This window comes from Cryptomeria japonica, chromosome 7 (assembly GCF_030272615.1).
Source record: "Cryptomeria japonica chromosome 7, Sugi_1.0, whole genome shotgun sequence".
NCBI lineage: Eukaryota > Viridiplantae > Streptophyta > Pinopsida > Cupressales > Cupressaceae > Cryptomeria > Cryptomeria japonica.
Window position 1 is genome coordinate 113,958,916 of NC_081411.1, and position 15,753 is coordinate 113,974,668.

The 15,753-nt window shown below is 33.7% G+C and overlaps 1 protein-coding gene across 1 annotated transcript in view; it reads right to left on the bottom strand.

The window, feature by feature from the left end:
• Nucleotides 1-721: 721 nt before the first annotated feature.
• The window catches only part of LOC131061224 (magnesium/proton exchanger), a 60,212-nt gene continuing 45,180 nt past the window's right edge, over nucleotides 722-15,753 (bottom strand). The window contains 1 exon segment of the mRNA XM_057994760.2: nucleotides 722-1,213. Within this exon segment, the coding sequence (XP_057850743.2) occupies nucleotides 919-1,213 (295 nt within the window). The 3' untranslated portion in view covers nucleotides 722-918.

Genomic DNA, 15,753 nt, shown 5'->3' on the forward strand with positions numbered 1-15,753 from the left:
AACCCAAGATTGATGGATGGGTTCATATATGTATATATCTATACTAGCATATTCATCTTTAGAATAAACTTCAAAAATTCATTTAAAAGATGCATATTATTAGCAACAAGGGATGAAGTGTAATAGCAGAACATATTAACAAAAAATATGAAACGACATACAAAACTATAAAATAACTCTAAAGGAAGTTAAGAGATATCATTGACAACAAGGGATGTAGTGTAATAGCATGAACTTGTTAAGAATTTAAAAAAAATTAAAATTAAAACTATAAAATAAGTTGTAAGTAAACTAACATGCCTCTGTTTAGAAAAATCCATACAAAACACTTAGAAATATTATTCTCATGCATGTAGTCCACTCAAATTATAAAAATACTAAAAAATTAGCCACCTCCAAAATGATCTCTCCCCACATATGCTAGTTTTACTTTTAGAACTTTTCAAGAATTATTCTTTTATTTTTATTTATTTCAAAGTTATTTTATAGTTTTACTTTATTTTTTAAATATAAAATAGTCTTGTTTAATTTTTTTGATGTATATAACATATTTATTCCTCATCTTTGTAAATCTAAATTTGTAATATTCTAAAATAATAGCTAAAAAAAAGAAAATAATAAACTATTTTAGTTGTATTTCTATTATATTCTGTGATTACAAAAAAACACTATTATTTCAATAGTTCAAAGATTAAAAAAATAACCACTAAATAGCAATAGTTACAAATCCAAACTTACAAAAATTGAAGCTAGGTCTTCCCATCCTATCACTAAATTGCATAGCCAATTGAGAAAAAAGGAAAGTCACTTGAAACCCCTCTTCTTCTAAGGAATGCAACCTTATAACATAATTCCATAGCCAATTGAAAAAAAAAATGAAAATCACTTCAAACCCCTCTTCTTTCAAGGAATGTGGTCCTATATTATATGGGAAACTTTGAGAGAAGATAGCACAACAAAAGCAATCCAAAGAAACATGAGGTAGAAACATGTTATCCAAGCCCATAACCTTGGTCCTCCAAGTTCACCACCAAAGAAATAACGCCTTAATACTAAAGAGATCATGCATAGAACAAATGTGATGAAGAATATAACAAGGGAAAAACTTAGTCCATCATTATGAACACATAATTCTTCTCCAAGAGCAGCTCGATTATATATGGTACCAATCAACCATGGTACCCCTATGCCAATAAAGAGGTTTGCTGAGTTGCTACACATATTGAAAAATCATTTAGGAGATGAAAACATCGACTTAAATTAATAGAATGATCCTTTTAAAACAATTCCAAATAATGATAAGAAATGCATAGCCATGATCTTTAATTAAAAAATACCAATAAAAATTCAAACTATGTCAATTTATGTATATTTTAAAATATCACAAGTTAATGATAAAAAAATTGTAACATTTTCTTATATTTACTCTATTAAATGAGAAAATATTTTTCATATGTAATGGATAAGTATATTAAATATTGTGTCAATTAGGATGAGTTGATTCATTCATGTTCTAGGCAATGCATCACCATGCTTGAAGCCCAAATTCAAATCCAAGCAAACCAAGGTCTCCAAATTGTTGACAAGAAAAGTATAGTCTCAAATGATGAACAACCAAAACAATGATAGAACAAATCCATTCTAGATGGAAGTACATCATTAACATGGCCAAAATGCATATTGCTAAAGAATACAAGGATTTCCTAAGCCCTTACAAAAACAAAATATTGCTACAAATGATGTTGATACTATATATTAATAGAACACTAAAGAAAATCAAATTAAATCTATTAAAACATTAGTACAATGGTGCGTAAAAGAATATGGTTTTGTTCTAGACACCTTGAAAAAATATAAACAAGTTTGTCATAGGTCCACAAACAAGTATTTAATGGTATCATTCCCTAATTATTTTTGTATATTTGAATTCCTCTTGAAAAATAATGCAATTTAAAGAAAACACACCTCATTTTGAGTTTGTATGCAAAAGTAATGTCTTTCAAAGATTGGAGAGCAAAAAATGTCCAATGTGGTTGTTTTAGATATCTCAAAGTAGGTTCAAGTGTGCCAAGGAATTTTGAAAGTATCAAGACAGTTTCAAAACCACTTCTCTAGAGGGGCAATTTCACTTAAGTTCATAAAAAATGTCCCAAGATATTGCAGTTTTTTTGTCTCTTTGATATCTTCAATCTTTTGACTTGCAAGGGTTTCTTGAGGCCTTTTAACTCTATCAATATGTAAAGTTGGCTTGAAATGAGCATCTAAGGAGAGAAACGAGGGGATTTGTAATATTATTTTATGCATGCTCCTAATTTTATGCATGCAACGTGTATAGGGTTGTAGGGTTCTTGAAGTTGTTGAGGTATTAAGGTAGTATACTAGTTTGTTAATGTCGTTAAAGTCCAAGAAGCTTGGACTACGTTCTATGCAATTTATGAGTGATCCTTAAGGAGATATACTCATGTTTTTTGTTGGATCTCTAACCAAAAGCACATGTTTCTTCAAGGTATATTGATGTCACTAAGTTTGGTGGCTAATTCTCTTCATTTTGTTCCTTTCTTACAAGTTAAGTCAGTGAATTATTGCTCTTAACTGAAATCCATTGTTGGGGAAACAATCCTAACAACTTATGACAAAGTGGTAATGGAACAAGTTGATTGTTTTGGGAAGTGGTTGTTGCAAATGTTTTCTAGGTTGATGTCCATAACAAGGTCAAGTGGAAAGAATATTTTATTGATGCAAAGAGAAATAGAATCTCACAAATGAAGAAGTGTATTAAAAATAATATTAAGGGAAAATAATACATGGATGTTGAATTAAGGTTCTTTAAGATGGAGAATACAACAACAAACCTTTCTCAATCAATGGAGATCATGAAAGGCCTAATGGAGATTCTCACTCTAGTGAGGATGAAGACCCTTCAAAGGACAACTACACGTGACATATGACACTAAATTCAATATTGTTCCATGTACCTAACCTATTTTCTCATTGGTACACATTCAAAGGATATGTGTCCACATTATTATAATTTTCTCACTAGTCGAGGGGAAGTTACTTATAAATAACCCTAATTAGGGTTCCATCATATAATCTTAGTCATTGATCTTCAATCAGTCCTGGCCCTTGAATTGTAATTGGGAGGCCTATATAAGGCATCACCCTCTCATTGTGAAGGTTAATAATCAATAGTTAATAATTAGTAGCAAAAGCAATTAGCAGTTAGAAGTAGAGTAGGAGGAAACTCAAAGTTGTTGCCAAGACTTGTTGAAATTAATACATGATTTTCATTGAAGCATGGTGAATTTTTATGTGTTGTTTCTACATTTTGCATGGTTTCTTGTAACTTCTCAAATTTAGTTAAAGTCTATTGGTCTTAATGGATAAATGTAATGACATTTGATGAATTCCTTGGTTCATACTTGTGGTTTGCTGATTGTAAGCTACTGTGTAAAGTTAGCTTGAACCTTATTGTTGCAACAGTTTGATGGTGAAAGCTCATTTAGATTGTGCCAACATTGGGTATTTGAATGAATGGTTTGCAGTATGGAAATATTTCATTACCTTTGGATATCACCCCAAAGCTATGTAGTTGTTGCTATCATGACAAATAAAAGCTTGGTTTGAAGGCGTTTATCTATCAAAGCATCATCCTTTATCATCATTGTTCTTAGGATTAGCTTAGACTCTCTAAACCCTTTCTCTTTTGTCTTTTATTTTCAAACTCAAATTGTTCCACATTCTAGCTAAGATTCATAAATGTAAGTCGCTTGTAATTACCAACATTATCACACCAAACATAGAGTCTATCCAGAATTTAAAGTCGATTGTTCGCATTGTAAACCTTGGAGTTATCTCATTTAATCATATTATTTAGCATATGAGGTTTCTTTGTTTAAGAGAGGATAGAATACTTGGTATTTTATTTTGTGTTCAAGTTGTCCTAAAAAACACATCAATAGGGGTGAATTAAACTAAGTTGGCACAAATACAATCATGGGAATTAAACCAAGGTATGGACGAAAGGCAACACTTAGTGAGCCATCATCTTTGATAGTCCAAGAAGAAGCAATCCCAAAGGTCACAATGGTGAAAGAGTCCAACACTAAAGAGTACAGTCACCTCAATGGTCATAGTAAAATGGTAGGTTTGAGAAAGTTGGCAATGTGCATTTGTAAAGACATGGACATTATAGACATACAAATGATTGAAAGGCTAAGGTATAGTTAATAGTGAGGAAAAAAAGTCTAGGGAGATGATATGCATTTCCAAAAATACTATTACATCTTTCTAGCAATGAGAAGAAAATTGAGAGTACCCTGACCTCATCATCAAAAGTTACTTTTACAGAACTCGGCTAACTACTGACCATGTTAAACTCATTCAAATGATAAGCAATAGACCTGCCTTCTATCATAATCATATTAAATAAATGTTTCATAAGAAATACCTTATTGGAAGCCAAGGGTTTCTCATACAGTTTGTCTAAGGTTGCCATTAGGTCCACCGTTGTTTCATTTTTTTTAATTGAAATCCATTGATGCTACCAAGGACAACAGTATAGTTCCTAGCACCTTCCTATCAAGAACCTCTCATTGTGGATCTGTCATAGTTGTTCATTTCTTTTTTTTCCACCCAATGGTAAGTAAAGATCCTTTTGATATAAATAATCTTCCTTTTGCATCTTCCATAGATGATAGTGTTGGTCATTGAACTTCTCAACCTTACGCTTGTCTTCTTCTGTCATTGCTTGCACTCAAATCTAAAATCTCTTGCCAAGTGACTGAAATACATGGATCTAATACTAGTTATTAGGGTTTTGCTAGACCAGAGCAATAAACAATATTAAATATAATGCAAAATAAAAGGCAAAAATAAAAAATCACAATAACACTAATTTAACGCGATTTACCCAATTTGAGCTACATCCACAAAGAAACAGTCGTCTAATTTCTTTTTATTATCCAGTGAAGATCAAATTACAATATGATGATCTTTCACATCTCACAACCACTTATTTATCAAGCCTTTTTGGTGGTTTAAGATTTGTCTTCTCTCCCACATGCTAAATTGGAAAGTATCCTCTCTACTCTTATAATTTTGTTCAATCATAGGGGCTTCACTGACTAGGCAATATTATATCGCATGCATTCATATTGAGGGTTTTAATATCCCAAAAATGAGGGTACAATATATTGCCTATCGATGAAAATAGGGGTTTTTTTAATTCGGGCTAAGAAAAAAGCAATATTTGGTGAAAATAGGGGGGCTTTTAATTCAGGGTGTGTATTGGAAGGGGGTGACAAAAAAAGAGTTTAGGGCAATATTGTTTGAAAATAGGGGGATTCTTGAGTACACCATGAACGCACATGATATAACCCAAGTTCACTAAGTGAAGCCACTATGGTTTCAATTTGCTATGTTATGCATTTATGGAGGGTGACCCTCATGAAGGTCTATATAGGGCACATAATATTAAAACTTTCCACAATGTAGTAATAGAGGAAAGTCTGAAAGTTTCAGCTTTTGCATATTTTGTTTCCAAAATTGGTGGTAAAGTTGGAGAGGGTGTTTGCGAGGATGGTCTTCCTTTAGCCCTAAGAAACTAACTATTACTTCAAATTTGATCCGACTGCCACATTGAACAATAAAAAAACAAAGTTAAAAAGTATAACCATTTTTCTTACAATAGTGGATTGTAATAAATTGCTTGCTCGAAAATTCTTAGATGAATTGATTAAAAACATTCAGGTTAAAAAAATTGGCATTCAAATCTCCTTCTGCAAGATGGTTCAAAATGGTCTTATTCTTATTTTTTTCAAAAGACCACAAAATGCAAGAAGTTGTTATTGATACACTTACTGAAACAACGACAATTTATGTTCCAGGCTTTAAATTGGTTTCCACCTGCCTTGAACGAACAAGTTCTTGCTTTGTCATTCTCTCGGTGGTTAATTGTATAAAACGTTTCACTACTATCATGGGCCTTCCTTCACCAAATGCTCTCCCCCTTGGGGAAACTTTTAAGGATTGATGAATTTAAATCTATTCTCCATCATATGGATGCAAGGGTTCTTGTTTCTCTTCTGCCTAGGGTTTACATTCTTAAAGTTATTGACATTAATCTAGATGACTCGACCTTCTCTTGTGGCATTGAAATTTTAGTGGGTTTAAATGCCTTCTATCTTTATAGAAGAGAAGGGCACATTAGAAGGAACTGGTCACTTCTTCATCATAGACTTGGTAATTTGGTTGTTAAGAAAAAGCCTAATGTTAATGTTTCTTCAGTCAATGTAGAGCATGAAGACATGACTTCGAACAATCTGGTTTCTAAACCCGCTCTTGACTCCCCCCAAGAACAAAATTAACTTGTCCAAAAATACTAATTCTGAGGTTGTTATGAATGGCATTCATTCTAATTTTGAAGTTATTGCCTCAAAGATCCACTATAGAGTCTCAACCCTAGAGACTATCAACTGCCCTATTGAGGCTAACTTTGTTGGTTTTAACAACTATGGCTCGATACCTCCTTTTAGCATGAGTGATGTTGGTCTTTTTGAACCTAGACCTTCCCCAACACCAATTGCAATTTGGCTCTTCACAATCTTGCTCTCATTAAATCTAGTTCTCCTTTAAGACCTTGCACTAAGGACTCTTCCATTAATGCTTTGATTCCTAGAGACTTCAACACCTTAGCTCCTTCCAATCTTAAGGTGTTGGTGCCTGAAAGTCAAATTATCTTCATAAATAAAGGAGTGGATAAAAATAATGTCTTGGAACCCTCCTCAAACACTATTAAAAAGAATGCACAAATAATTGTTGTGGATAAGATTCCACATAACACAGAACTCAATAATAATAGTTATTTGAATAAAAATGAGAATATTGAAAATGATGTACTTGACAAGTTTGAATTTGTTTCCTTTAGTTGAACCAACTTTGGAAAACAATAGTATGTTGGTTTTTAAACTAGTCATGAACAATGAGATAGTTTTAGTGGTAAAAAGCATTATTCGGGAAATTTAAACAAAAAAAACAAGTTACTCAAAGTTTGCAAAACCCTAGGAGTTTGTCAATTTCTTTTAATCTTGATTTTAGTAGCCAACAGAAAGAACATTCTAAGGCCATATTAGACCCTATCAATGTGGATGGTCAAAATATGGATCAGAGGTTAATTACTAACAAAAATTTACAAAGTGACAATAGTAGTGTAGACAATGGCTTGCACAAAGTGGATTTTAAACCTAAACAAACTAATAGTTTTTTGTAGACTCGGAGGATAATAGGGATAGAAATGCCTTTTTGGATTTTGCGCATATACCCACCAATGGGCACGACTCTAGTCATGTTTTGGATATAGGTGGGCCATTGCAATTAGGCCCCAACAATAAAGGTGACAAAATGATTAGGAATCAAATGGATTTTGTTAAGGATGATCAGGAATTATTATTTGATCATCATGACATAAGAAATGATAAAATCATAGATGGCAATAGTGAGTTCCCTGTAGGAACTAATGGGAATGGGTATAGTTTAGAAGTTACATAAATAAAATAGCCTCCTGTCTTTACATCTATCTCCTCCTCAGAGAGGGAAGCTATAGATAAAATTATTCCTACATGCAATGGTAAGTTTAACATCTCTAAACACAAAGGAAGAAGACAACTAAAGAATCCCAGACTCGTTTTAAAAGGAAGGACACTGAAGATTGTATTCCTAAATGATTTGATAGGTTAAGGAAATCAATGGACTCATCCTAATTACTTTTAGCATGGGATTCACAACATTTCCTAGAATGTTAGGGTTTTTGAATCCCTTGACAAGAAGTAGATTGTTAAGAGATTCTTGAAACAAAACAGAAATAAGAATGTTGTCCTCTTACAAGAGGTGAAATCTACAAAGTTTACCCTTGAAACCAATCTTAAATTCATCTGGGGGGACTCCTTTCATTTCTCAACTATTCATGAGAGAGGTAGAGGTGACTATGTTATATTGTTCTCCAATAATTGGACACATAATTGATTGATTCAGGATCCTCACCATGTAATAGAGTTGTGTGGGTTATTATTGAAAAAGATGGGTTCAACTTTGGCATGTGCTATGTCTATACCCCTAATGAATATAGGAACATAATTGAACTATGGAAATGGGTTTATAACCTCCAAGATATTCCTTGGATTATTGGGGGAGATTTTAATATGATTGAATATGATAAGAAGAAAGTTGGGGGCCTTGGATTGGACTAGAAGGGCAATGAAAAACATTTTTGGTCTAGAATGAAATCCAAGCTTAACCTTTTTGACCCCTAGAAGGGAAGAAGAAAGAGAATAAGAATATCTGGCTCACATGGTGTAACTCTCAGAGGGGCACCAAGAAGATCTATTGTAGGCTTGACAGGTTTTATACCAATAGAGATTTTTTTAACTTTGACAATAATGATGATGATTGTGGAGTAAGTGTTTACCCTTGTTAATTGACCACCATCCTATCAAAGTGAACAATTTGGAAACCAAAATGCATAAAGATTAACAATTTTTTTATGCTCAACAATCTTCTTAAAGATGAAGAGTGCAACAATGCCATATTTTCCCTCAAAGAGATCAATAGGTGGATATTGAAAAATGAAATAGTAATTGAAAGATGGGAGCATAACACCAATGGATGGAAACTAATCTTCCAAACCATTGGTAAAAAGAAAGCCATGGATAGAAGAGAACTTGAAGACAACCTCAATGAGAAACTTCTAAACATTGAAGCTCATCTCTAGAATTATCCCACCAATGTAATATTGAATGAAGGGCTCACTATAACTATGGAATCCTTATGGAAGTTATAGGCCAACAAAGTTCAAGGATCTAAAGTAAGGGCTAAAATAAATTGGCTAAATAACCGTGATAAAGGATCTAATTTTTTTTAGATTTATAAAGAATAAAGGTGTCAAGGAGAAAATTGATAAGGTTTGGGTATGAGATAGGATTACCAATAATCTTGAGGAGATTAAGGACTAGTTCTTTAGATTCTATAAGAAACTTTTCACCTCTGAAGGTAATAATTTGCTTAGTCAAAATGCTATAAATTTATTCAAGAAGATCATTCCAAAAAAAATAACCAAGGAAAACTCTAGTAGATTGAGTAAAGAAATATCCCTTGAAGAGATTAAGAAGGCAATAAATATCTTAAACAATGATAAGTCTCCTAAGGTAGATGGGTTGCTTGTGGAATTCTAGAGGAATATTGATTGGGTTAGTAAAGATTTGTTTCAAATCTACAAGGAAGCAATTGCTAGAGGATCCCTAGGTAGCAGGATTAATAAGGGAGTACTCAAATTGCTCCCTAAAGATGGAGACACAGATCTCATTAAGAACTAGAATCGTATCACCTTGCTTAACGTTTCCTATAAAATCCTTGCCAAGGTTCTAGCCTTGAGATTAGATGATATCCTCCCCACTTTTATTAGCAACGCCCAAAATGGCTTTATTAAGGACAAATACATAATGGAGAACCTGCTAACCAGTTGGGAGGCCATGGAATGGATTAGACAAACAAACCAAAACTTTGCAATGTTCCTATTAGACTTTGAAAAAGCATATGACAAAGTGGAATGGTCCTATTTGGTTATAACTCTTGAAGCATTTGGTTTCCCAAACAATTTTTTCCATATGGTTAGCATCATGTTGAAGGATTGAGTTGTTCAAATTGATGTTAATGGATTCTTATCAAAGGCATTTACCCTAGAAAGATCCATTAGGAAAGGTCCACTTGCTCCTACCCTATTTTGTAATTGCTTTAAATGCCATTTTTTTTAAGGGAGTCCTTGTTGACCCCTAGAATTAGAGGTTTTTCTCTTCCTAATAAGCAAGACCTTCTAAACATTCAATTTGTAGATGAGACTACCCTATTTGTGGAGTTTGATGAAGAAAATTTGGATAATCTCATTCAGAGGTTGTTCTGCTTTTCCTTAGGTGCAAAACTACCAAATACTAAATCTATTGTTTTGAGTAGGCAAGATACTCCCCCAAACTTGCTAAATATGATTTTAATTGGGAAGGGCCCACCAAACAAGTAAGATATTTAGGAATCACTTTTGTTCTCAAGCCTTGATTAAAAGATAATGCGGTTATAGATCACGAGTAAAATTAAAAGAAAATTGGATAGCAAGAATAAGCAAATTTTGTCCCTGGGTGGGAGAATCTATATATGCTAGAAGATCCTATCATCCTATAGTTTATCTTATTCTTATGTTTGACTCTTCAATAATTATGAAATTAATGATATTCAAAAGAATATTAGGAATTTTTTGTGGTTAGATGGCAAAGGGAAAAGAAAGAAGCATTCTATCAAATGGGATTGGTGTTGTTTGGATAATGTGTATGAAGGCTTGGGGCTAAAAGATTTAAGGATGCATGTTATAGCTCTAGCTATTAAATGGATCCTAAAATCCTTAGAAGTAAATGAACCATGGAAAGTACTAATCAGGAACAATATTCAACTTGTTGTCCCTAAGCAGGCCAAGACTTGGAAGATGCTTCCTTTTTGTGATTTGTTGACTTGTGATTGGGAGATGCTTCCTTTTTGTGACTTGTTGACTTGTGAATTCCCAAAAGTTCCTATAGGGCCCACTTTATTTAGAAGCATTTGGAAGGCTTGGAAGTTAATAAAGCGTAACTTTAATAATTGTGGTATTTTGGATTATAATAACAAACTACATGCTTATAGATCCATATGGTGGAACCTTGATCATAAAGGTAAACCCTTAGCGTTGCTCAAAAGTTACTCTGTCAAGAATTGTTCCTCTAAAGGAAAAAGGAGTTTTAATGATATTCTTATTGGTGGCCACCTAAAATCATGGGCCTCTTTGAGTTGTGAGTATGACCTTCCACACTCCAACTAGAGGACTTACTCTACTCTTAGCGAGGCTTGTAGCTTTATTCAAATGCCTGCAAGTTGTGTCCAAGATTGTTAGGAGTTTAAAAACCTTACATGGACTGCTAGTACTATTATTCAAAATCAAAATGTTAAGATTGTTTATAAGACATTAACCAATAAGATTTATAATTTTGAGTATATTAACAAGGAATGAAATTTTTCTTTGTCTAATAAATTGTGGTAGAATATGTTTAAACAACTTACGTCTAACACCCTTGAACACGAAAAAATTATTTTTTAAATAGATTTTAATCCTTCAAAAAATGCCCTATAGAATTAGTCATTCTAATATTGAGTTGTGTAGCATCTACAGGCAACCTAAAACAATCAAACACATCTTTTTAAAAAAAATAGCAAAATAAGTTTGGAATTTATTTTGTTATGATTTAAAGGGTTGGGAGGGCACTGTCAATTGGAAAGAAATATTAATTGGGAGTGTGAATATATAGAATAAGGAAAGCAATTTATTATGGTTAATTTTTAACACCGTGATCTTGTAGATAATATGGCTTGCAAGGAATGAAGAAAAGTTTCAAGGGTCAAAGAGGTTGCTTACTGAGTTTTGTAAAAGACTCATGTTTCGTAATGTTGCGTTGTAGATTACTTTGACCATGGAGATATCAAAATTCAAATTCTTGAAGCTATTAAATGAAGGTAATATAATAGTTAACAAGACTGAAATAAGGTATGGGTAGACGTGGCCTTTCAACAAAGTTGAGAACACTCTATTCTTGAAGGGATTCCTGAACTTGCAAAAGAAATATAATGATGGTGTTCCTCCTAGACCTACAAAGGGTAAAAAATGGTTCTAAATCAAAAAAGGAGAAGACTTTACTATTGATGTAGTCAGATCCAGTGATGAGTTGTCAGCTATAGAGCCACCTATTGGATGGAGGGACTTGGACCAATAAAGTGATAGTAGAAACTACTAAGAAGGCATTCTATTACATTAAGCAATATGGATTATATTGAATCATATATGATTGCATCCATGTTTTGTATATTTGTTGTTTAAAGATGTATGGTTCTGTATAGTTGCAATTTGGTTTTGTATAGTAGTATCTTCATTAGGTTATTGAAGACTTTATACTTTAGATGCTTTAAGTTGAACTAAAAGCCTATTTGGTCTCCTCCATATATTTTTTGTAGCCCCATGGGCTGACCTAAAACTTAATGTTTTGTAAATCAATTTTCAAACTATCTTTAATATTAAAAAAATAATCTTAAGTTAAATATTTAATTTAACTTAATACATTAATGTTATTTAATGTCAAGTATCCTATCCTCTCTTGAATAAGGAAGTTCCTAATGCTGCTATGAACAATCAAGAGGGACAACCTCAAGGTTCCAACTATCAAGTCTTGACTTCTCAGGATAACTCAACGATGATGTGTTTTGTTGGCAAACACAAGGGGACTTACAAATGTAACAAGTTGGCCTGCATCTAACGATGCTTTGATTCCAGACTAGGGAAATAAACGACAAAAGGGAAGGGTTTAGGAATCCTAAAGACAATGAAAGTAATAGTTGATGTTACAGGTAGAAAGATTTAAAATAAACTAGTTCCTGTTTAACAAGAGATATACTCACAACTCCACAAGAATAGTGCAAGCTTCAAGGGACTAGAGAAATAAACAACAAAAGGGAAGGGTTTAGGAGTCCTAAAGACAATGAAAGTAATAGTTGATGTTGCAGGTAGAAAGATTTAAAATAAAAAAGTTCCTTAGCAAGAGATAAACTCACAAATCCACAAGAATAATGCAAGATTCAAGGGATACAAAAGATTTTTCAGACTAGTTATGGATATTCATTCAGGCACCCAATTCTAGCGCAACTTGAGACAAACACCATGGTTGAACTGGGAACAGTATTGGGTTCAAACTAACCATGTACAAAGACTTACAATTAGCAAGCCTCTAATGGTACGAACCTGGAATCAAATCGGATACCTTCACACCTCACCATTAAAATCATTGAACACTAACTAGCCAATTTGATGAAAAAAATCATGCCGACAGAAGAGAACAAAATGACAAACACCATACCTCAATGTTTATTTATTTGTTTCAATTGCCATTACAACAATTCTTGCCCATCAATCCTATTCTATTTCTATGCCTAATCTACTAACTATCTAAAATTTCTAGCTAACCCTTTACAAATAGAGAGGCCCAAGCCTTTTATAGGTTTTACATTTTGGATCAAAGGCTAGGATTTAACCCATCCAATGGCTGTGATCTATCTTTTGGAAGCTCTGGCAGCTTTAACCCATACCTAGTAATTCTCATAACTTCCCAATTGCCCATTTTCAACCACCTCAACTATCTGCAACTGTTCTCAATTAATTTTGCTAGAAGACAAGACTTCACTAGGCTCAAGGTAAATCAGGTAGCTGAGAAATAACTAACCTATGTCCCCCTTTTGTTTTGAATTATATTAATGGGGCCCACAAGTAGTCATTTTTACAATAAAACAATTCTATTTTTACAAACAAATTGATTTTTCTGTTGTTTCAACTATGCAGTTTTGATTCAGCATACTTCCTGTAGCATCACTTTGAGCTTTGTTGATGCCTTACAGAGACTTGGAATGGCATCCTTTCGATCCTAACCTTGCGGCATGTTCTTCACTTCTCTGTGATCACCATTTTGATCCTGCGTGCTACACCTTCACCTTCCAACTTTATCACAATCACATATTTGTCTATGTGTCGGATCTCCTCCTGTCGCTCCACTGGTGGTTTTGTCTTTCTGATCCTCACACAACACCATTCATCCTACACAGACAAGCAAATTTAGGTTTAATCCTATGTAACCCGGGGACACGTCCCCAACTCAAAAACCCTCATCTCGATCATGAGGACGTTTCGGGGACTTGGGGATGACTAGGGGACATTTCCCCCCATCCCCAAAATGTGGGAATTTGTTGGCGTCTCAAAAACGAGGGGATGTTTCCCTAGCCATGGGGACGTTTGTACGTCTCGAGGACGAAGGGGGATGGCTAGGATGTCACCAATCCATCTTGGGGACGGCTAGACGTCCCCCATGGCTGGGGTTAGTTAAAAACATTTAAAAAAATGTCATATTTTTAAATTATATTTTTTTCCTAATGTGGGCCCCAAATTATTTGCTCAAAATTGTTCCAATTATTTGTTAGGAATTACATGCAAAAAATATCAATTAAATGCAAATAAAATAATAAGTCGTTTGAGCTTTCGGGGGTGTTGCCCCTCGACCCCGCCTTGTATCGTGATAGGGAGTGTGCCAAGGGCGCTGCCCCTTGACCCCCATTGAATAATTCGGGGGGAAATCGCTCCAATAGAAGGGAAAAATTTAACCTCCAAGTTTGATTAGGCTCCATATAACAACATTATTAAAAATTTAAAAGGCAACGATATTAAATTATTAATATAAGTCATGACTATGTGATAACTCATAATATCTTTACCATATTTCATGTTTGACTATATGATATATTTAAAACTTTAAAAGGGAATGATATAAATATTTCATCTCTTATCATTGATATTTGTATATTTAAAAGGGAAGGATATGCGATATGGGTGATAAAAACAAATATTTCCGACGATAATTGTTTAAGCAAAGCAATCAAATTTTCAACAAATCAAACAAGTGTTGGCATATTGACAATGAATTTTCAATTATGAATGCATATCGAGTATTGACAATAAATTTTGAACACAAATGTGGTATTTTAAGGTTCTATAATGTACATATAGCTACTTTATCCATGTTTTCTTATGAATATAATGTATATATACATGCTTTATCTATTCTCCATATGAAAATTTAAATTTTCTTATATATTTTAAATTTTCCCTATATTTTATATAGCCGTCCCCTTTGCCGTCCCCAAAATTGACAAAAAATTACCGTCCCGAAAACTCATCCCACCATTCCCTGTCGTCCCCAAAATTGACAAAAAATTACCATCCCGAAAACTCTTCCCACCATTCCCTACCGTCCCAATCCCGAAAACTCGAAGTAACATAGATTTAATCACCTATTCATTTAATCATAGGCCCAATTATTCTCGCAGTGCCACTATGGTATACTCTTCTATGAATTAAATGTGGTTTGATGTTATTCTCGGAGTGCCACTATGGTATTCTCTTCTATGAATTAAATGTGGTTTGATGTTAGCTTTTGAATTACCAGCATTGCAACACCAAATCATTGTTTTAATCGCCCAAAATCGAGGGTAATGAAATTGTCACCAAACTGTCAACGCCCATTAGGTACTCAGTTTGGATGAAGACGATAGAAGAAATGAGCCCAATCTTTTAGCTTTAAATTAAGCCCAAACTTCATTTTATTTTGAATCTTTTATTATGCATGAACATCTCAGGATGTATTCATTTTCATCGGGTTTATGATTGGCTTTCCTGAGGCGATGATTTTATAACAAGTCTAGAGCTTTGATTTGCATTTTGACTCCCAGATTTTCGGTGAAAATGAGAGGGTTAGAAAAGCACGACTTTTCCCTCTCTCTGTGCTTGACGTCTTGAAGATTTTTAGGGATTTCAAACAGGATCTATTTCGGGGATAGCAGAGTCGGGCCTTTTGAAATGCGAAATAAAAAAACGCCTTATAAAGAAGGGCTGAATTCATTGTTATTTGGTTCGATTTTATGCTTGCCCTGACACCTTTCGGTGTTTTCCATGGGGTTCATGTAGGCCTTAGAAAGTCTGCGATAACACACAAAAACTCTTTCATTCCTAACCACCGTCTCTATTTGCTCCTAGCTCTAAGCTGGTACTCTTGCAAGGCTTTTTCGATGCCATCTTCGGCGATTCTGATTGCAATA